This window comes from Oncorhynchus gorbuscha, unplaced genomic scaffold, assembly GCF_021184085.1.
Source record: "Oncorhynchus gorbuscha isolate QuinsamMale2020 ecotype Even-year unplaced genomic scaffold, OgorEven_v1.0 Un_scaffold_785, whole genome shotgun sequence".
Classification (NCBI taxonomy): Eukaryota; Metazoa; Chordata; class Actinopteri; order Salmoniformes; family Salmonidae; genus Oncorhynchus; species Oncorhynchus gorbuscha.
The window spans coordinates 233213-258318 of record NW_025745811.1 but is presented as its reverse complement, the minus strand read 5'-3'; the positions used below and the strand labels follow the sequence as shown (position 1 = coordinate 258318).

At 36.1% G+C, this 25106-nt stretch overlaps 1 protein-coding gene across 1 annotated transcript in view; it reads left to right on the top strand.

The window, feature by feature from the left end:
* The window catches only part of LOC124020249 (A-kinase anchor protein 13-like), a 59671-nt gene that overhangs the window by 14273 nt on the left and 20292 nt on the right, over positions 1-25106 (top strand). Inside the window, 10 exon segments of the mRNA XM_046335607.1 lie at positions 4908-5089; positions 5382-5464; positions 10215-10327; positions 10329-10446; positions 12160-12216; positions 12254-12337; positions 12790-12860; positions 13537-13581; positions 14837-14887; positions 15217-15675. Coding sequence (XP_046191563.1) covers positions 4908-5089; positions 5382-5464; positions 10215-10327; positions 10329-10446; positions 12160-12216; positions 12254-12337; positions 12790-12860; positions 13537-13581; positions 14837-14887; positions 15217-15675 — 1263 coding nt within the window.

Below are 25106 nucleotides of genomic sequence, written 5' to 3'. Positions count from 1 at the left end.
TATTTCATTGCGGCGCTAGAGGATTTAGAGCCTGTCTATGCTGACAGATAAGATGAGAGCACCCTTCCAGCTAGGATGGAGTCCGTCACTCCTCAGCGGGCCAGGCTCGGGTGAGGGAGAGTACCAAAAAAGAGGGCCAATTATCTACAAAGTCTATCTTTGGGAGGGACAGAAAACAGTTCTCAACCAGCAATTGAGTTGTGAGACTCTGCTGTATAGCTCATCACTCCCTAACTGGGAGGGGGCCAGAGACAATTACTCGATTCCGACACATCTTTCTAGCTGATTTACACTGTTGGATTCAATATTCTGAACATTGAGATATTAAAGACATGATAGATCAGACGATAGTATATTAAGGAGTGAGATCTGTAGAAAGACAGATCTCTGGCTGTGGAATGTACTGGGTGGACGGGAGGAGATCAAAGGGGAGGCAGATGGACATCTGTGGACGAGGTGAAGGAGGGGTTGAGGTCAGGAGGTTTGAGGTCAGATCCCCTGAATGGATTAACAAAGGTTACTACTTCCTGTGGAACCATAAGATGTAAGGATTGGAGAGAAGGAGAAGTGTCTTAAGTGGAATATATATATACCTGTGATGGGAGAAATGTTGGGTTGTCTGAATTACTGTACAGATCCTTTGGGAAGAATTAACCAATCTTCTATCTTCTCTAGTGTCCGTGAGTTACTTACTCTGAAAAAACAAGAACCTAACAACACACTGATGTTGCGCTTGGTGACCTCCTAACATAGTGGATAACAACCCTACACTTAGACAATGACTTATCAATGACCCGAGCCCAGCTCTTTGAATCCCAACCATTGTGACGCTGAGTTGTCATAATGCTTCAGCAAATGTACATGATCCCAGGGGTGTTGGAAGACACAATGTAAATAACCTAATGTATGTCCGTCTAACTACCCTGAATGTCTCTGCTGATCCTACAGCTATTGTAGGCAGTAATCATATGCCTATGAACCAGAGTTCAACTGTTAGCACTGAGGCGGTGTGCCCTAGCAGGAAGTCTACTGTGTGCATCTCACCCTGCACTAATAAAAATAACCCGAGCATGTCTACCTCTGAAGCTTCCCAGTAAAGCAAGAAAAACAATCAAGCATCCCAGAAAAGTGTTAAAAATAGCCCACGTTAACATATGTAGCTTAAGTAAACAAGGTTAAAGACATCACGTTCCCCAAGGGCACCCCCTCCCCCACACTCAACTCAAAAGAATGCAAAAATATTCTTAGAAATATTTAACCACACATTAACAAGTCCAATAGCTCAAATGAAAGATAAACACCTTGTTCATCTACCCAGAAAGTCAGATTTCTAAAATGTTGTACGACGAAAACATAGCACATATTTATGTCAAACCACCAGCAAAGACACAGCTAATTTAAATAGCCATTTTGTCAAACAAAATATGTAATCACAAACGCAGGATTAAAAGAAAAAATAATTCACTAACCTTTTGAAAATCTTCATCAGACGACAGTAATAGGACATGTTACACAGTACATTTATGTTTTTTCAATAATATGCCATTTATATCCATAAATCTCTGTTTACAATGACGACATGTTCAAAAAGGCTACTAAAATGTCCGGAGAAATGATGATAACTCCACCAGATAACAGCAATACACATCATAAACTTTGACTAAATATACATGTTCTACATACAGTTAGAAAGATACACTGCTTCTTAATGCAACCGCTGTGTTACATTTATTTTTAACGTTACAGAATTAGTTCACTAGGCAATAATCTGAGACGGCGCTCAGACATTAGCAATATTTCTCCGCTATGTTGGAGTCAACAGAAACACAAAATTACCACATAAATATTCCCTTACCTTTGATGGTCTTCGATCAGAAGTCGTGCAAGGAGTCATACTTACCAAAAACAGCGTTTGGCTTTCAAGTCTGCGTCTTTGGGTTATCAAACGCGACAAATTCCGGCTGAAATGCAGCCAAAATTCCAGGAGTTGCCAATCAAAACTTCAAAATTACATATTATATGTCGACTAAACTGGTCAAACTAAGTGCAGAATCAAGCTTTAGGATGTTTCTAAACGTGCAAAACAATTCTCAACTCGAACAGCAAAACTCACATCGTGTAACGATTCCTGGAACAAAGGGATCTCCAGACGCGACGTGCGCATGAGAGTGCATGTATTTTCGCGTGACCCGAATGTTTTAGCCCGCCAAAGGGTGAGAGAGCGAGCGATTTTCACAATGAAATGCCCTATTGAAAGGAGACACCTCGCTGAAGACATACAAACTGTTCCCAGATCCGTAGCTGGTTGGGAAGGGTGGGGGCGATGACGTCAAAGTTGGCCCAACTTCACTGCTGACAGAGAGAGTTTGGGAGAATGGCTGCCCTGAGAGTTCTGCTTTACATACAGACATAATTTGAACGGTTTCAGAAGCTTTAGAGTGTTTTCTATTCAATAATAATTATTATATGCATATATTAGCAATTTTGGACAGATTTTCTGTTTACTATGGGCACGCAATTCCTCCAAAGGGGCAGTATTCTGCCTAGCCCTAACTGGTTAATGAAATCAATCATGAAATCAATCATGAAATCAATCATCAATACTGTTTAAGTAATATGGCTACAGGTTCATCTGCCTCATCTAAAGCCCATTCTGGTGGGAAGCTCCTATAGACCACCAAGTGTTAACAGTCAGTATCTGGATAACATACTTATCTTCGGCTGGTGGAGGTCCTGATGAACCAGGTCCAGATAAAGCATCATGTTAATGTTACTACTGGTTGGCTGGTGGAGGTCCTGATGAACCACGTCTAGATAAAGCATCATGTTAATGTTACTACTGGTTGGCTGGTGGAGGTCCTGTAGAACCATGTCTAGATAAAGCATCATGTTAATGTTACTACTGGTTGGCCGGTGGAGGTCCTGATGAACCACGTCTAGATAAAGCATCATGTTAATGTTACTACTGGTTGGCTGGTGGAGGTCCTGATGAACCACGTCCAGATAAAGCATCATGTTAATGTTACTACTGGTTGGCTGGTGGAGGTCCTGATGAACCACGCCCAGATAAAGCATCATGTTAATGTTACTACTGGTTGGCTGGTGGAGGTCCTGATGAACCACCATGTTAATGTTACTACTGGTTGTCTGGTGGAGGTCCTGATGAACCACCATGTTAATGTTACTACTGGTTGGCTGGTGGAGGTCCTGTAGAACCACATCCAGATAAAGCATCATGTTAATGTTACTACTGGTTGGCTGGTGGAGGTCCTGTAGAACCACATCCAGATAAAGCATCATGTTAATGTTACTACTGGTTGGCTGGTGGAGGTCCTGATGAACCACGCCCAGATAAAGCATCATAATGTTACTACTGGTTGGCATGTTAATGAGGTCCTGTGGAGGTCCTGTACCATGTCCAGATAAAGCATCATGTTAATGTTACTACTGGTTGGCTGGTGGAGGTCCTGTAGAACCACGTCCAGATAAAGCATCATGTTAATGTTACTACTGGTTGGCTGGTGGAGGTCCTGTAGAACCACATCTAGATAAAGTGTCCGGGGTGAAAAAGTTAAATGAAAAAGGTCATCAGGAAAAACCTGGACGTTGGTAAATGTGTTTAATGCAGATTTTGATTAAATGGTTATTTAAAGTCCAAGCGAAAGGTTTGGCTGGTAGCCAAGTAGCATCACACAGCACACCGGCACCAAGTCCAGATGGTGTGACTTTGAGGCTGTGGTAAATAACATTTGTTGCTTAACTCAAGTGAACGTACATTGAATTCGGCATTGTTGAGGAAGAGTTTGCAATTAAACCTTTCATTGTACTGTTTACACCAGCTGTATTCTGTAAACGTGACAAATAAACTTTGATTTGCATATAACTCAATAGCTCAATGACTAAGCAATATTGATGCCCAGAGAATAACCAGAGAGGTGATTCAGACATGGACACTGAGCTGCATGGCAAGGTGGATGATATTATGTAGACTTTCATATAAGGCTTAATCTCTCTCTCCCCTCTATCCCTCTCCCTCTATCCTTAATCTCTCTCTCCCCTCTATCCCTCTCTCTCTTAATCTTCTCTCTCCCCTATCCATCTCTCTCTTAATCTCTCTCTCCCTCCCTTCCATCTCCTCTCTCTTCTTACCTCTTTCTGTCCCAATTTCATCTCGCTTAACTCTCTCTCCCCTCTCTCCTTATCCATCTCTCTCTCTTATTCTCTCTCTCCCCTCTATCCCTCTCTCTCTTATTTCTCTCCTTCTATCTTTTCTTATTGTACTGTTCTATCCATCTCTCTCTTCTATTCTCTCTCTCCCTCTAAACTCTCTCTCTTATTCTCTCTCCCCTCTATCCCTCTCTCTCTAATCTCTCTCCTCCCTCTCTATCACTCTCTCTCATCTCTCTCCCCTCTATCCCTCTCTCTTATTCTCTCTTCAGACATCCATCTCTCTCTTATTCTCTCTCTCCCTCTCTATCACTCTCTCTCATCTCTCTCCCCTCTATCCCTTAATTCTCTCTCTCCCTCTATCCATCTCTCTCTCTATTCTCTCTCTCCCCTCTATCCATCTCTCTCTTAATTCTTCTCTCTCCCCTCTATCCCTCTCTCTTATCTCTCTCTCCCTCTATCCCTCTCTCTCTTATTCTCTCTCTCCCATCTATCACTCTCTCTCATCTCTCTCCCCTCTATCCCTCTCTCTTATCTATCACTCTCTCTCCTCTCTATCCCCCTCTCTCTCCATGTCACCTCTCTCCCTCTCTCTCTCTCTCTCTCTCTTCTCTTTCTCCCTTTCTTCTCTCTCCCTCTCCTCTTCTCTCTCCCTCTCTTCTTCTCTCTGCCTCACTCTCCCTCTTCCTGCCTTTAATCCATCCTTTAATCATCCCTCCCTCTCTTCCATCGCCCCGTAGGACCAGCGCTCCACGGTCCTCTCCCTCCAGAAGCTGATCGTTAGAGAGGTGGCTAACGAGGAGAAGGGTCTCTTCCTGATAACAGCAGGGACGGAGAAACCAGAGATGGTGGAGGTACACACTGCAACCAAGGAGGAACGCAACACCTGGATGCAAATCATACAGGAGGCCATGCAGTCCATGTGAGTCTGAACTCTGAACCATGGAGAGAGAGAGAGAGAGAGAATGTGCTACCGTTCTGTACCTAGGGATGGAGGGATGTACAATATGTTGTAATGCTCTATTGGAGTATTGAATGTTCTCTGTCTGGCTTCATCACCTCATGGGCAGGCTGCCACTGTAGGCTACTCTATCCTAGGCTTTCTCAGCAGTAAGGAGAAGACTAGCACTGTCAACGGGATTCTATAGGATGCTAAGAGGACATGTGAATGACTGGAAATGGGAGTGGTTTGTACTAATGATGTTGCTTTACAGAGAGAAAGATGAGGATGAGGAGAACCCCAGTGAAACAGAGGAGGACAAGAGACTGCTGGAGACCAAAGCTAAGGAGATGAGAGGTGAGGAGACTCCCTTGACCATAGACCCCCTTCAGCCACTCTCAGCCATCCCAACTATCACCATAGACCCTCTCAGCAACTCTCAGCCCATCCCTCCTATCACCATAGACCCTCTCAGCCACACTCAGCCCATCCCAACTATAACCACAGACCCTCTCAGCAACTCTCAGCCATCCCTCCTATCACCATAGACCCCCTCAGCAACTCTCAGCCCATCCCAACTACCATAGACCACAGATCCCTCTCAGCCCATCCCCATCCCACCTATCACCATAGACCCTCTCAGCCCATCCCACCTATCACCATAGACCCTCTCAGCCCATCCCACCTATCACCATAGACCCTCAGCAACTCTCAGCCCATCCCACCTATCACCACAGACCCCCTCAGCAACTCTCAGCCCATCCCACCTATCACCACAGACCCCCTCAGCAACTCTCAGCCCATCCCACCTATCACCATAGACCCCCTCAGCCCATCCCACCTATCACCACAGACCCCCTCAGCAACTCTCAGCCCATCCCACCTATCACCACAGACCCCCTCAGCAACTCTCAGCCCATCCCACCTATCACCACAGACCCCTCAGCAACTCTCAGCCCATCCCACCTATCACCACAGACAGCAACTCTCAGCCCATCCCACCTTCACCACAGACCCCTCAGCAACTCTCAGCCCATCCCACCTATCACCACAGACCCCCTCAGCAACTCTCAGCCCATCCCACCTATCACCACAGACCCCCCACATCACCACAGACCCCAGACCCTCTCAGCCCATCCCACCTATCACCACAGACTCTCAGCCCATCCCACCTATCACCACAGACCCCCTCAGCAACTCTCAGCCCATCCCACCTATCACCACAGACCCTCTCAGCCCATCCCACCTATCACCACAGACCCCCTCAGCAACTCTCAGCCCATCCCACCTATCACCACAGACCACCCTTGTTTGGTTTCAATGTGCCATATATTTTTCAAATGTTTTACATCCTTTTTTTAACCCTTTCTAATTGCATATTATCCACAGAGCTGAAGATTACAACCTTACTATGATATTGATTGATTGTGTATGGCTTTCCAAACACTGTTATTTGTAAGATTTGTTTTATTAAGTGAATATTGTGATTATTTTTTTTATCATTACTGAACCTGTGACCAGAAACAAGCTACCATAATGAATTATCTAGTGTTTCTGTCTCTTAGCAACAAAATCTACAAAGCTAAGATTGTTGAATGACCCTTATACATCAAGGCACAAGGTGAGAGTCTTACAATGTTTATTAATCCAAAGGGGAAGGTAAGAGAAAGGTCGTGGACAGGCATAAGGTCAAAACCAGATCAGAGTCCAGGAGGTACAGAGTAGCAGACAGGCTCGTGGTCAAGGCAGGCAGAATGGTCAGGCATAAGGTCAAAACCAGATCAGAGTCAGAGGCAGGCAGGAGGTACAGAGGTAGGCAGGGTCAAGGCAGGCAGAATGGTCAGACAGGAGGTCAGAGGGCAGACAGGCAAGGCAGGCATGGTCAGGCAGGAGGGTAAGGTCAAAAGGCTCAAGGCAGGCAGAATGGTCAGGCAGGCGGGTACAGAGTGGCAGACAGGCTCGTGGTCAAGGCAGGCAGAATGGTCAGGCAGGAGGGTACAGAGTGGCAGACAGGCTCGTGGTCAAGGCAGGCAGAATGGTCAGGCAGGCGGGTACAGAGTCCAGAAACAGGCAAGAGTCAAAACCGGGAGGACTAGAAACAGGAGAACGCAAAAATCAGGAGAACGGGAAAAACGCTGGTTGACTTGGAGAAACATACAAGACGAACTGGCACAGAGAGACAGGAAACACAGGGATAAATACACTGGGGAAAATAAGCGACACCTGGAGGGGGTGGAGACAATTACAGGGACAGGTGAAACAGATCAGGGCGTGCCATTATATGTTGCATTCTGTTGGTGGCAAAAACTCAAAGTGTTTTTTTTTTGTCAGTTCGTACACCATGTGCCATGGAATCGGTACATCGGGAAATCTCTTCCCATTTATTTTGCAACCTGTATGGCACAGCTGTCCAAATGTACAGGATAACATTACATTTGGGGTTTAACTGTAATTTATACAGAGCATTCGTACCCCTTCATTTTCTCCTAATTGTGTTACTTATTCTAAAATTGATTAATGTTTTTTTCCCTGATCAATCTACACACAATACCCTGTAATGACATCACAACACCCTGTAATGACATCACAATACCGTGTAATGACGTCACAATACCCTGTAATGACATCACAATACCCTGTAATGACATCACAATACCCTGTAATGACATCACAATACCCTGTAATGACATCGCAATACCCTGTAATGACGTCGCAATACCCTGTAATGACAAAGCAAAAACAAGTTTTTGCTTTGGTCCTTCTGTAGCTCAGTTGGCTTTGGTCCTTCTGTAGCTCAGTTGGAGCATGGCGCTTGTAACGCCAGGGTAGTGGGTTCGATTCCCGGGACCACCCATATGTAGAATGTATGCACACATGACTGTAAGTCGCTTTGGATAAAAGCGTCTGCTAAATGGCATTTATTATTATTATTATTATTTATTATAAATGTTTACAAATTTATTTAAAAAAACAGACACCTTATTTGCGTAAGTATTCGGTCCCTTTGCTATGAGACTTGAAATTGAGCTCAGGTCCATCCTGTTTCCATTGATCATCCTTGAGATGTTTCTACAGCTTGACTGGAGTCCACCTGTGGTAAATTTAATTGACTGAACATGATTTGGAAAGGCACACACCTGTCGATATAAAGTCCCACAGTTGACAGTGCATGTCAGAGCAAAAACCAAGCAATGAGGTCGAAGGAATTGTCCGTAGAGCACCGAGACAGGATTGTGTCAAGGCACAGATCTTGGGAAGGGTGCCAGAAAATGTCTGCAACATTGAAGGTCCCTAAGAACACGGTGCCTCCATCATTCTTAAATGGAAGAAGTTTGGAACCACCAAGACTCTTCCTAGAGTTGGCCGCCCGGCCAAACTAAGCATTCTGGGGAGAAGTACCTTGGTCAGGGAGGTGACCAAAAACCCAATGGTCACTCTGACAGAGTTTTTAATCCCCTGGATTTCTAACTCCTTGATGTTCTTGTTGGGTCTAATTTTAATAGCCAGCATTTCAATGGCCATAATAAATAGATATGGAGACATCGGACAGCCCTGTTGTACTCCTCTTAAAAGAAAACAATAACTATTATTTACTATTTTACACCTTGCTATACATAACTTTAACCGAATGTGTAAGTGATTCACCGAAATTAAAGAAATCCAGGGATTTTTATATAAATTCCAGTCGTACTAACAAACACCTTTTCAAAATCTGCTATGAAAACCAGTCCGGTTATCTTTGATGTTTCATAATGTTCAATTGTTTCAAGTAATTATATTATCAACAATGTATCGTCCATGTAAAAAACCTGTCTGATCAGGATGAACAATAATATCTGGTAAAACATATATTTTTTTTCTATGTGCTATTTATTTCTCCAAGATTTTATCATCACAACATTGAAGGGTCTGGTAGGCTTGCGTCACTGGGCAACTCACGGCTGGGTTTCCCTTTGTAATCCGTGACAGTTTGATTGCCCTGCCACAACTAGTAGGATTTGTATTGAGATTTTGACTGTCAGAGGTCGTAGCTGGATTTCTTATAAGCATTCGGATTGGTGTCCCTCTCCTTGAAATTGGTAGCTCAAGCCTTTAACTCAGTGCGGATGTTGCCTGTAATCCATGGCTTATGGTTGGTATGCGCACGCACGGTCTTTGTGGGGACAATGTCGTCGATGAACTTATTAATAAAGTCAGTAACTGGTGTAGTAAAACTCCTCAATGTTATTGGATGAATCCCAGGGACATATTCCAGTCTGTGCTAGCTAAACAGTCCTGTAGCTTCAGACCACTTCTGTATTGAGCTTGTCACTGGTACTTCCTGTTTGTGTTCTTGCTTGTAAGCAGGAAGCAGGAGGATAGAGTTATGGTCAGATGGAGAGTGAGGAAGAGCTTTGTATGCGTCTCTGTGTGTGGAGTAAAGGCGATCTAGAGTTTTTTTTCTCCTCTAGTTGCACAGGACGTGCTGGTAGAAATGCCAAAGAGGGCATTTATTTATTATTTATATATTTGTTCATTTAAGTTCTGTTCAAATACCTAACTTCGGTATATATCAATGTTAGCTACAATCATAGCCACAGCAGTTCTATAGCCATCGGATGAGATGGAGACTGTGTGTTAGAGATGACGTATACTCTATAAGACATGGATGATTCTGTGAAGGGTACGTACACTCATCAACACTAACAATACCTCATCTCCCTTCCAGAGATGATTCTGTGAAGGGTACACTCATCAACACTAGCAATACCTCATCTCCCTTCCAGAGATGATTCTGTGAAGGGTACCCTCATCAACACTAGCAATACCTCATCTCCCTTCCAGAGATGATTCTGTGAAGGGTACACTCCTCAACACTGACAATACCTCATCTCCCTTCCAGAGATGATGTGAAGGGTACACTCATCAACACTAGCAATACCTCATCTCCCTTCCAGAGATGATTCTGTGAAGGGTACACTCCTCAACACTGACAATACCTCATCTCCCTTCCAGAGATGTGAAGGGTACACTCATCAACACTAACAATACCTCATCTCCCTTCCAGAGATGATTCTGTAAAGGGTACACTCCTGAACACTAACAATACCTAATATATCCCCTGCAGAGATGCTGAGGAAGAAGGATGAGCAGATCATGTGTATGCTGGAGGAGAAGATGGCCGTGTTTAGGGAGATGTGTGAGGTCCGGAGCCCTGGAACCCCCAGGAACAGGCCCAGGAGAGGACCAGGGCCCCAGCCACGTCACCAGGGCCAAGGGGCTGTTCAGGGCTGGGAGTGGAGCGGGCTCTGAGGACATACCTAAAGGAGAACCCATCATAAAGGGAGCACTACAGGAAGGTTAGTAGACAGACTAGTCTCTCACCATGAATGTAACAACAGCCCATCTAATGGGAACCAGGGGTGGAGGAGACATGGTGTGGTAACAGTAGCCCATCTAATGGGAACCAGGGGTGGAGGAGACATGGTGTGGTAACAGTAGCCCATCTAATGGGAACCAGGGGTGGAGGAGACATGGTGTGGTAACAGTAGCCCATCTAATGGGAACCAGGGGTGGAGGAGACATGGTGTGGTAACAGTAGCCCATCTAATGGGAACCAGGGGTGGAGGAGACATGGTGTGGTAACAGTAGCCCATCTAATAGGAACCAGGGGTGGAGGAGACATGGTGTGGTAACAGTAGCCCATCTAATGGGAACCAGGGGTGGAGGAGACATGGTGTGGTAACAGTAGCCCATCTAATGGGAACCAGGGGTGGAGGAGACATGGTGTGGTAACAGTAGCCCATCTAATGGGAACCAGGGGTGGAGGAGACATGGTGTGGTAACAGTAGCCCATCTAATAGGAACCAGGGGTGGAGACCAGACTGCCCATCTAGACATGGTGTGGTAACAGTAGCCCATCTAATGGGAACCAGGGGTGGAGGAGACATGGTGTGGTAACAGTAGCCCATCTAATGGGAACCAGGGGTGGAGGAGACATGGTGTGGTAACAGTAGCCCATCTAATGGGAACCAGGGGTGGAGGAGACATGGTGTGGTAACAGTAGCCCATCTAATGGGAACCAGGGGTGGAGGAGACATGGTGTGGTAACAGTAGCCCATCTAATGGGAACCAGGGGTGGAGACATGGTGTGGTAACAGACCCATGGGAACCAGGGGTGGAGGACTGTAGACATGGTGTGGTAACAGTAGCCCATCTAATGGGAACCAGGGGTGGAGACCAGACTGTAACATGGTGCATTAATAACAGGGGTGGCTTCCAATGTCGCAGTGGTCTTTAACTGTCTTCCTGATCTATCAGATGTTCTCCTCTGATGTGAGGACGTACTGGGAAGGTTGATTGCAAAGAGTGTTTGATTTAGATTAGAATATATTGATGCAAAGATTAGAAACACTGTTAATATCTACGGTACAGTCAGTAACAGTTATTATCATTAGTGAAATCCTTTCTCTCTCTTTCTGGTCTCTTAACTGTCTCTCCTCTTTCTCTGTCTCTTTCTCTGTCTCTCTCAGTAGCTCTCTCTAATCTCTCCAGGGGTGGAGACCAGACTGACATCTGTGGTAACAGTAGCCCATCTCTGGGAACCAGGGGTCTTTCTCTCTCATCTGCTCTCTCTCTTCTCTCTCTCTCTCTCTCTCTCTCTCTCTCTCTCTCTCTCTTTCTCTCTCTATATTGATCTCTCTCTCTCTCTCTCTGGAGGAGACAGTATCTTTCACTGTCTTCTTGATCTCTTTCTCCTCTGATGTCTCTCTGTCTCTGTCTGTCTCTTTCTTAGAAATCTTTCTCTCTTCTCTCTCTCTCTCTCTCTGCTCTTCTGTACTTTCTCTCTCTCTGAAACTCTCTCTCTCTCTCTCTCTCTCTCTCTCTCTCTCTCTCTCTCTCTCTCTCTCTCTCTCTCTCTCTCTCTCTCTCTCTCTCTCTCTCTCTCTCTCTCTCTCTCTCTCTCTCTCTCTCTCTCTCTCTCTCTCTCTCTCTCTCTCTCTCTCTCTCTCTCTCTCTCTCTCTCTCTCTCTTTCTCTCTCTCTTTCTCTCTTTCTCTCTCTCTGTGACAGTGGAGACGTTGCAGGCGCTGGTGAACGGTACTCTGGGAGGAGCGATGGGGGCAGCAGGTGGTATGGGTCCCAGAGACAGAAGGAGGAGGAGGAGTGGTGGGCCCGGGCCCTGTATGTCTCCTTCGCAGGGCCGAGACCTTCGGAGGCTTTGACTCTCAGCAGATACACATCTCTAAGAGTAAGACACATCCCTGTCAGTAATACGTATTCATTATCAAGGGTTGAGAAGCCTTGAGAGCCTCAGATGGGCCTCTGTTTTCCTTGTTTATCATGTCAATAATGGAGTTTAAGATCAAAGATGGATCCCTTTAACTTAGAGCATCCATCTGATCAGTTTGATCTCATTCTCAAGCCTTGGTGTGATCTCATTCTCAAGCCTTGGTGTGACCTCATTCTCAAGCCTTGGTGTGATCTCATTCTCAAGCCTTGGTGTGATCTCATTCTCAAGCCTTGGTGTGATCTCATTCTCAAGCCTTGGTGTGATCTCATTCTCAAGGCTTGGTGTGACCTCATTCTCAAGCATTGGTGTGACCTCATGCCTTGGTGTGACCTCATTCTCTGTTAATGCCGGGCAACATGTCTTCTACATATCTGATGAGTGTCTTGTGTCTTGTGTCTTGTGTTGTATAGATGGGGACAAAGAAGAGGGAGAGGACAGAGCAGACCTTCGCAGGACAGAGTCAGACGGTGTACTGAAGAAGGTTACCCACAATCCACCAAGCTATATCTGACAGTATACCAGCTGGTGGTCCTCAATACACCAAGCTATATCTGACAGTATACCAGCTGGTGGTCCTCAATACACCAAGCTATATCTGACAGTAAACCAGCTGGTGGTCCTCAATACACCAAGCTATATCTGACAGTATACCAGCTGGTGGTCCTCAATACACCAAGCTATATCTGACAGTATACCAGCTGGTGGTACTCAATACACCAAGCTATATCTGACAGTATACCAGCTGGTGGTACTCAATACACCAAGCTATATCTGACAGTATACCAGCTGGTGGTACTCAATACACCAAGCTATATCTGACAGTATACCAGCTGGTGGTACTCAATACACCAAGCTATATCTGACAGTATACCAGCTAAATATTTCCAAAAGAGTTCTTCAGCTGTCCCCAAAGCATAACCATTTTGGGTTCCAGGTAGTGGTGTCTTCCCAGCACACGGGGATAGCTCCAACACACACACACACACACACACACACACACACACACACACACACACACACACACACACACACACACACACACACACACACACACACACACACACACACACACACACACACACACACCACACCACACCACACCACACCACACACACTCCTATCCTGTGTTCAGTAATGCTGGAGTTTTGTGTTGTCAGGGGGAGAATGCGACCATGATGCTGTTACTGAAGAGGAACACTGAGGTAAGAAAGATATCTGACCAGGCTACCACATAAACATAAACCCCAGACCCAGAACATATATATACACCCCAGACCCAGAATATAAATATACACCCCAGACCCAGAATATAAACATAAACCCCAGACCCAGAACATATATAACCCCAGACCCAGAACATAAATATACACCCCAGACCCAGAACATAAATATACACCCCAGACCCAGAACATAAATATACACCCCAGACCCAGAACATATATATACACCCCAGACCCAGAACATATAATATAATATAATATAATAATATATGCCATTTAGCAGACGCTTTTATCCAAAGCGACTTACAGTCATGTGTGCATACATTCTACGTATGGGTGGTCCCGGGGATCGAACCCACTACCCTGGTGTTACAAGCGCCATGCTCTACCAACTGAGCTACAGAAGGACCTATATACACCCCAGACCCAGAACATAAATATACACCCCAGACCCAGAACATATATATACACCCCAGACCCAGAACATAAATATACACCCCAGACCCAGAACATAAATATACACCCCAGACCCAGAACATATATATACACCCCAGACCCAGAACATATATATACACCCCAGACCCAGAACATAAATATACACCCCAGACCCAGAACATAGATATATACACCCCAGACCCAGAACATAAATATACACCCCAGACCCAGAACATAAATATACACCCCAGACCCAGAACATAGATATATACACCCCAGACCCAGAACATAGATATATACACCCCAGACCCAGAACATAGATATATACACCCCAGACCCAGAACATAAATATACACCCCAGACCCAGAACATAAATATACACCCCAGACCCAGAACATATATATACACCCCAGACCCAGAACATAAATATACACCCCAGACCCCAGAACATAAATATACACCCCAGACCCAGAACATAAATATACACCCCAGACCCAGAATATAAATATACACCCCAGACCCAGAACATATATATACACCCCAGACCCAGAATATAAATATACACCCCAGACCCAGAATATATATATACACCCCAGACCCAGAACATAAATATACACCCCAGACCCAGAATATATATATACACCCCAGACCCAGAATATAAATATACCCCCCAGACCCAGAATATATATATACACCCCAGACCCAGAACAAAAGCAGGTCCTCCAACCCTTTATAGTGTGATTCATCTCTGTTGTCTTCTAGCAGGTCCTTTATAGTGTGATCTATCTCTGTTGTCTTCTAGCAGGTCCTCCACAGTGTGAGCCACATCCATGACCTGCTCAGCACCCTGCAGGTCAGTGTCCTCACCTGTCCTCTCTCCTGATGACTTGGGACCAGCTGTATTGTACTTAACCAGAAGAAGCTGAATGACTCCTCCACTTCACTCTGACTGTGTTTTTGTGCAGTGTATCGGTCACTGTGTCCCCACAGACAGTGGTATATGTGTCTCTGTGTCCCCACAGATAGTGGTATATGTGTCTCTGTGTCCCCACAGACAGTGGTATATGTGTCTCTGTGTCCCCACAGACAGTGGTATATGTGTCTCTGTGTCCCCACAGACAGTGGTATATGTGTCTCTGTGTCCCCACAGACAGTGGTATATGTGTCTCTTTGTCCCTGCAGGCAGTGGTAATCCAGCAGGACAGCTTCATTGAGGATCAGCGCCAGGCTCTCACCAACCGCCCCGAACGCCTCACCTCCTTCTTCTCCTCCCGTCCCTCCTCCCGCCACAACTCCCTGATCGAGCAGGAGAAACAGCGCAGCCTGGAGAAACACAGGCAGGAGACGGCCGCGCTGCAGCGCCAGCAGGCCACACACGACCAGGAGAAGAGGAGGAGGGAGAGGGAGTGGGAGGTGCGGGAGCAGCAGCTGACAGACAGGGAGGTGCAGCTCCTGGTACAGGAAGAGGAGACGGGGAGGAGGAGCAGGGAGCTCGTTACGGAGAGGGTGGAGCTACAAAGGAAGAAGAAGGACTATCTGATAGATCTAGAGCGACTGAGAGACGCTCAGGGGAAACTAGATCGACACAGAGAAAACATTCACCGAGAAATGGAGAGGGTAGAACACATGAGAATGGCTAAGGTAAGATGCTATAATATCTATGATAATTATTCTAAACTATCTATCTATATTAAAATATATATACTATAATATCGTATCATATTCAGAATATTGTATCTAACTATACTATTAATACTATAATATCCATATAATATCTATACTCTAATATCTGTCATATTTATAATATATTATCTGTACTATACATACTTTTATATCCATCAACTTTATTCTACACTATCTCTGCTATAATATCTGTACTATAATATCTATACTATACTATCTATCATATTTATAATATATTATCTATATTAAATTTATATTATCTATACTATACTATCTATCATATTAATAATATATTATCTATATTAAATCTATATTATCTATATTAAATCTATATTATCTGTACTATAATATCTATACTATAATATCTATCATATTTATAATATATTATCTGTACTATAATATCTATCATATTAATAATATATTATCTATACTATAATATCTATCATATTTATAATATATTATCTATATTAAAACTATAATATCTATCATATTAATAATACATTATCTATATTAAATCTATGTTATCTGTACTATAATATCTATCATATTTATAATATATTATCTGTACTATAATATCTATCATATTTATAATATATTATCTATACTATAATATCTATCATATTTATAATATATTATCTATATTAAATCTATGTTATCTGTACTATAATATCTATCATATTAATAATATATTATCTATATTACATCTATATTATCTATACTATAATATCTATCATATTTATAATATCTATCATATTAATAATATATTATCTATACTATAATATCTATCATATTTAGAATATATTATCTATATTAAATCTATATTATCTATACTATAATATCTATCATATTAATAATATATTGTCTATACTATAATATCTATCATATTTAGAATATATTATCTATATTAAATCTATATTATCTATACTATAATATCTATACTATAATATCTATCATATTTAGAATATATTATCTATATTAAATCTATATTATCTATACTATAATATCTATACTATAATATCTATCATATTTAGAATATATTATCTATATTAAATCTATATTATCTATACTATAATATCTATACTATAATATCTATCATATTTAGAATATATTATCTATATTAAATCTATATTATCTATACTATAATATCTATCATATTTAGAATATATTATCTATATTAAATCTATATTATCTATACTATAATATCTATACTATAATATCTATCATATTTATAATATATTATCTATATTATCTATACTATACTATAATATCTATCATATTTATAATATATTATCTATATTAAATCTATACTATAATATCTATCATATTTATAATATATTATCTATATGAAATCTATACTATAATATCTATCATATTTATAATATATTATCTATATTAAATCTATATTATCTATACTATAATATCTATACTATAATATCCATCATATTTTTAATATATTATCTATATTAAATCTATACTATCTATACTATAATATCTATCATATTTTTTATATATTATCTATATTAAATCTATACTATCTATACTATATTATCTATACTATACTATCTATCATATTTATAATATATTATCTATATTAAATCTATATTATTTATACTATAATATCTATCATATTTTTAATATATTATCTATATTAAATCTATCTATACTATAATATCTATACTATACTATCTATCATATTTATAATATATTATCTATATTAAATCTATATTATCTATACTATAATATCTATCATATTTATAATATATTATCTATATTAAATCTATATTATCTATACTATAATATCTATCATATTTATAATATATTATCTATACTATAATATCTATCATATTTATAATATATTATCTATATTAAATCTATATTATCTATACTATGATATCTATCATATTTATAATATATTATCTATATTAAATCTATATTATCTATACTATAATATCTATCATATTTATAATATATTATCTATATTAAATCTATATTATCTATACTATAATATCTATCATATTTATAATATATTATCTATACTATAATATCTATCATATTTATAATATATTATCTATATTAAATCTATACTATCTATACTATAATATCTATCATATTTATAATATATTATCTATATTAAATCTATACTATAATATCTATCATATTTATAATATATTATCTATATTAAATCTATATTATCTATACTATAATATCTATCATATTAATAATATATTATCTATATTACATCTATATTATCTATACTATAATATCTATCATATTTATAATATCTATCATATTAATAATATATTATCTATACTATAATATCTATCATATTTAGAATATATTATCTATATTAAATCTATATTATCTATACTATAATATCTATCATATTAATAATATATTGTCTATACTATAATATCTATCATATTTAGAATATATTATCTATATTAAATCTATATTATCTATACTATAATATCTATACTATAATATCTATCATATTTAGAATATATTATCTATATTAAATCTATATTATCTATACTATAATATCTATCATATTTAGAATATATTATCTATATTAAATCTATATTATATATACTATAATATCTATACTATAATATCTATCATATTTAGAATATATTATCTATATTAAATCTATATTATCTATACTATAATATCTATCATATTTAGAATATATTATCTATATTAAATCTATATTATCTATACTATAATATCTATACTATAATATCTATCATATTTATAATATATTATCTATATTATCTATACTATACTATAATATCTATCATATTTATAATATATTATCTATATTAAATCTATACTATAATATCTATCATATTTATAATATATTATCTATATTAAATCTATACTATAATATCTATCATATTTATAATATATTATCTATATTAAATCTATATTATCTATACTATAATATCCATCATATTTTTAATATATTATCTATATTAAATCTATACTATCTATACTATAATATCTATCATATTTTTTATATATTATCTATATTAAATCTATACTATCTATACTATAATATCTATACTATAATATCTATCATATTTATAATATATGATCTATATTAAATCTATATTATTTATACTATAATATCTATCATATTTTTTATATATTATCTATATTAAATCTATCTATACTATAATATCTATACTATACTATCTATCATATTTATAATATATTATCTATATTAAATCTATATTATCTATACTATAATATCTATCATATTTATAATATATTATCTATACTATAATATCTATCATATTTATAATATATTATCTATATTAAATCTATATTATCTATACTATGATATCTATCATATTTATAATATATTATCTATATTAAATCTATATTATCTATACTATAATATCTATCATATTTATAATATATTATCTATATTAAATCTATATTATCTATACTATAATATCTATCATATTTATAATATATTATCTATACTATAATATCTATCATATTTATAATATATTATCTATATTAAATCTATACTATCTATACTATAATATCTATCATATTTATAATATATTATCTATATTAAATCTATACTATAATATCTATCATATTTATAATATATTATCTATATTAAATCTATATTATCTATACTATAATATCTATCATATTAATAATATATTATCTATATTACATCTATATTATCTATACTATAATATCTATCATATTTATAATATCTATCATATTAATAATATATTATCTATACTATAATATCTATCATATTTAGAATATATTATCTATATTAAATCTATATTATCTATACTATAATATCTATCATATTAATAATATATTGTCTATACTATAATATCTATCATATTTAGAATATATTATCTATATTAAATCTATATTATCTATACTATAATATCTATACTATAATATCTATCATATTTAGAATATATTATCTATATTAAATCTATCTATACTATAATATCTATACTATACTATCTATCATATTTATAATATATTATCTATATTAAATCTATATTATCTATACTATAATATCTATCATATTTATAATATATTATCTATATTAAATCTATATTATCTATACTATAATATCTATCATATTTATAATATATTATCTATACTATAATATCTATCATATTTATAATATATTATCTATATTAAATCTATATTATCTATACTATGATATCTATCATATTTATAATATATTATCTATATTAAATCTATATTATCTATACTATAATATCTATCATATTTATAATATATTATCTATATTAAATCTATATTATCTATACTATAATATCTATCATATTTATAATATATTATCTATACTATAATATCTATCATATTTATAATATATTATCTATATTAAATCTATACTATCTATACTATAATATCTATCATATTTATAATATATTATCTATATTAAATCTATACTATAATATCTATCATATTTATAATATATTATCTATATTAAATCTATATTATCTATACTATAATATCTATCATATTAATAATATATTATCTATATTACATCTATATTATCTATACTATAATATCTATCATATTTATAATATCTATCATATTAATAATATATTATCTATACTATAATATCTATCATATTTAGAATATATTATCTATATTAAATCTATATTATCTATACTATAATATCTATCATATTAATAATATATTGTCTATACTATAATATCTATCATATTTAGAATATATTATCTATATTAAATCTATTATCTATACTATAATATCTATACTATAATATCTATCATATTTAGAATATATTATCTATATTAAATCTATATTATCTATACTATAATATCTATCATATTTAGAATATATTATCTATATTAAATCTATATTATATATACTATAATATCTATACTATAATATCTATCATATTTAGAATATATTATCTATATTAAATCTATATTATCTATACTATAATATCTATCATATTTAGAATATATTATCTATATTAAATCTATATTATCTATACTATAATATCTATACTATAATATCTATCATATTTATAATATATTATCTATATTATCTATACTATACTATAATATCTATCATATTTATAATATATTATCTATATTAAATCTATACTATAATATCTATCATATTTATAATATATTATCTATATTAAATCTATACTATAATATCTATCATATTTATAATATATTATCTATATTAAATCTATATTATTTATACTATAATATCTATCATATTTTTAATATATTATCTATATTAAATCTATCTATACTATAATATCTATACTATACTATCTATCATATTTATAATATATTATCTATATTAAATCTATATTATCTATACTATAATATCTATCATATTTATAATATATTATCTATATTAAATCTATATTATCTATACTATAATATCTATCATATTTATAATATATTATCTATACTATAATATCTATCATATTTATAATATATTATCTATATTAAATCTATATTATCTATACTATGATATCTATCATATTTATAATATATTATCTATATTAAATCTATATTATCTATACTATAATATCTATCATATTTATAATATATTATCTATATTAAATCTATATTATCTATACTATAATATCTATCATATTTATAATATATTATCTATACTATAATATCTATCATATTTATAATATATTATCTATATTAAATCTATACTATCTATACTATAATATCTATCATATTTATAATATATTATCTATATTAAATCTATACTATAATATCTATCATATTTATAATATATTATCTATATTAAATCTATATTATCTATACTATAATATCCATCATATTTTTAATATATTATCTATATTAAATCTATACTATCTATACTATAATATCTATCATATTTTTTATATATTATCTATATTAAATCTATACTATCTATACTATAATATCTATACTATAATATCTATCATATTTATAATATATGATCTATATTAAATCTATATTATTTATACTATAATATCTATCATATTTTTTATATATTATCTATATTAAATCTATCTATACTATAATATCTATACTATACTATCTATCATATTTATAATATATTATCTATATTAAATCTATATTATCTATACTATACTATCTATCATATTTATAATATATTATCTATATTAAATCTATATTATCTATACTATAATATCTATCATATTTATAATATATTATCTATACTATAATATCTATCATATTTATAATATATTATCTATATTAAATCTATATTATCTATACTATGATATCTATCATATTTATAATATATTATCTATACTATAATATATATACTATATTATATCTATACTATAACATCTATACTATAATATCTATCATATTTATAATATATTATCTATACTTTATATTATATACTATTATAAGTATGATAGATATTATAGTACAGATATTATAGCATAGATAATATATTATATCTATCAACTTTACTCTACACTATCTACTATAATATCTATCATATTAATAATATATTATCTATACTATACTATCTATATTATATATGCTATAATATCTATACTATAATATCTATCATAGTATAGTACAGATAGTTATAATACATTATCTATATTATATATATTCTATAATATCTACACTACAATTTCATCTATCATATCTACACTATCAACATCTATCATATTTATAATGTATTATCTATACTATGTATACTATTGTCAAGACGTATCGGTTAATGTGGCGAATGCTGCTCATCGAATGATGAACGGTTTATAGTTGCATGATTAAATGAATCAGGAAATTATTAACTCCTTAACCTGGGGCACCATGGGAAAACAATGATTAACTGAATCAAGCAGTTATTAACTCATTAACCTGGGGCACCATGGGAAAACAATGATTAACTGAATCAAGCAGTTATTAACTCATTAACCTGGGGCACCATGGGAAAACAATGATTAACTGAATCAAGCAGTTATTAACTCATTAACCTGGGGCACCATGGGAAAACAATGATTAACTGAATCAAGCAGTTATTAACTCATTAACCTGGGGCACCATGGGGAAACAATGATTAACTGAATCAAGCAGTTATTAACTCATTAACCTGGGGCACCTTGGGAAAACAATGATTAACTGAATCAAGCAGTTATTAACTCATTAACCTGGGGCACCATGGGAAAACAATGATTAACTGAATCAAGCAGTTATTAACTCATTAACCTGGGGCACCATGGGAAAACAATGATTAACTGAATCAAGCAGTTATTAACTCCTTAACCTGGGGCACCATGGGAAAACAATGATTAAATGAATCAGGAAATTATTCACTCATTAACCTGGGGCACCATGGGAAAACAATGATTAACTGAATCAAGCAGTTATTAACTCATTAACCTGGGGCACCATGGGAAAACAATGATTAACTGAATCAAGCAGTTATTAACTCATTAACCTGGGGCACCATGGGAAAACAATGATTAACTGAATCAAGCAGTTATTAACTCATTAACCTGGGGCACCATGGGAAAACAATGATTAACTGAATCAAGCAGTTATTAACTCATTAACCTGGGGCACCATGGGAAAACAATGATTAAATGAATCAGGAAATTATTAACTCATTAACCTGGGGCACCATGGGAAAACAATGATTAACTGAATCAAGCAGTTATTAACTCATTAACCTGGGGCACCATGGGAAAACAATGATTAACTGAATCAAGCAGTTATTAACTCATTAACCTGGGGCACCATGGGAAAACAATGATTAACTGAATCAAGCAGTTATTAACTCATTAACCTGGGGCACCATGGGAAAACAATGATTAACTGAATCAAGCAGTTATTAACTCATTAACCTGGGGCACCTTGGGAAAACAATGATTAACTGAATCAAGCAATTATTAACTCATTAACCTGGGGCACCATGGGAAAACAATGATTAACTGAATCAAGCAATTATTAACTCATTAACCTGGGGCACCATGGGAAAACAATGATTAACTGAATCAAGCAGTTATTAACTCATTAACCTGGGGCACCATGGGAAAACAATGATTAACTGAATCAAGCAGTTATTAACTCATTAACCTGGGGCACCATGGGAAAACAATGATTAACTGAATCAAGCAATTATTACCTCATTAACCTGGGGCACCTTGGGAAAACAATGATTAACTGAATCAAGCAGTTATTAACTCATTAACCTGGGGCACCATGGGAAAACAATGATTAACTGAATCAAGCAGTTATTAACTCATTAACCTGGGGCACCATGGGAAAACAATGATTAACTGAATCAAGCAGTTATTAACTCATTAACCTGGGGCACCATGGGAAAACAATGATTAACTGAATCAAGCAGTTATTAACTCATTAACCTGGGGCACCATGGGAAAACAATGATTAACTGAATCAAGCAGTTATTAACTCATTAACCTGGGGCACCTTGGGAAAATGTTTTTTTATTGAGTTTCTCTTTACCACATTAACTCAAAGTATATCAGAATATCGATTTTTACCACAGTCGCTAATTAATCAATTTCCTCTACAGTCTCATTCTGAATGTCGCATAAAAACACATTCGAGGCTGTTTATTAAAACTTAGTACAATGGGCCAACACACTATGACACGTGTCGCCCAAAATGGGTATTTAAAAGAGAGAGAAAAAGTGAAAGTAGATGAGAGAAATATACATTTGGGTGCATTAGTCAGCTATGCTTATTTTAACCCTAACCTTGCCCCCAAACTGCCGCTCTTATGGGTCAGAGTATAAATACGGAATTACGTGTTGAAGGTCACCGATGGGAGTCTCCGGTGGGCCGTTTCGGCTTCTCGGATGGCGCACTTCTCTGCTGCAACTCTCTGGTTGTCCTCACGATGTCAGTGTCCTTTGTAATAGTGGTCTGTTTCCTCGCCCTTGTTCTGAAAGGGGTCTTCCGAGGACAGCCAGCCATGTAGCTCAGGGCTCACAGCGTAGGAATGAAAGCAGTGTAGATACAGGATTCGATGGAGAGTGGAGGCCGGTTCTAAATTCTTAGACGCAGCTTCTCATCCGTAGCATGGATAGAAGAGGGTTCCTTTGTCTTCAACCTCATGTTGCGTTTTGGGTTCGTTGACTACTCATCCGTAGCATGGATAGAAGAGGGTTCCTTTGTCTTCAACCTCGTGTTGCGTTTTGGGTTGGTTGACTACTCATCCGTAGCATGGATAGAAGAGGGTTCCTTTGTCTTCAACCTCGTGTTGCGTTTTGGGTTGGTTGACTACTCATCCGTAGCATGGATAGAAGAGGGTTCCTTTGTCTTCAACCTCGTGTTGCGTTTTGGGTTGGTTGACTACTCATCCGTAGCATGGATAGAAGA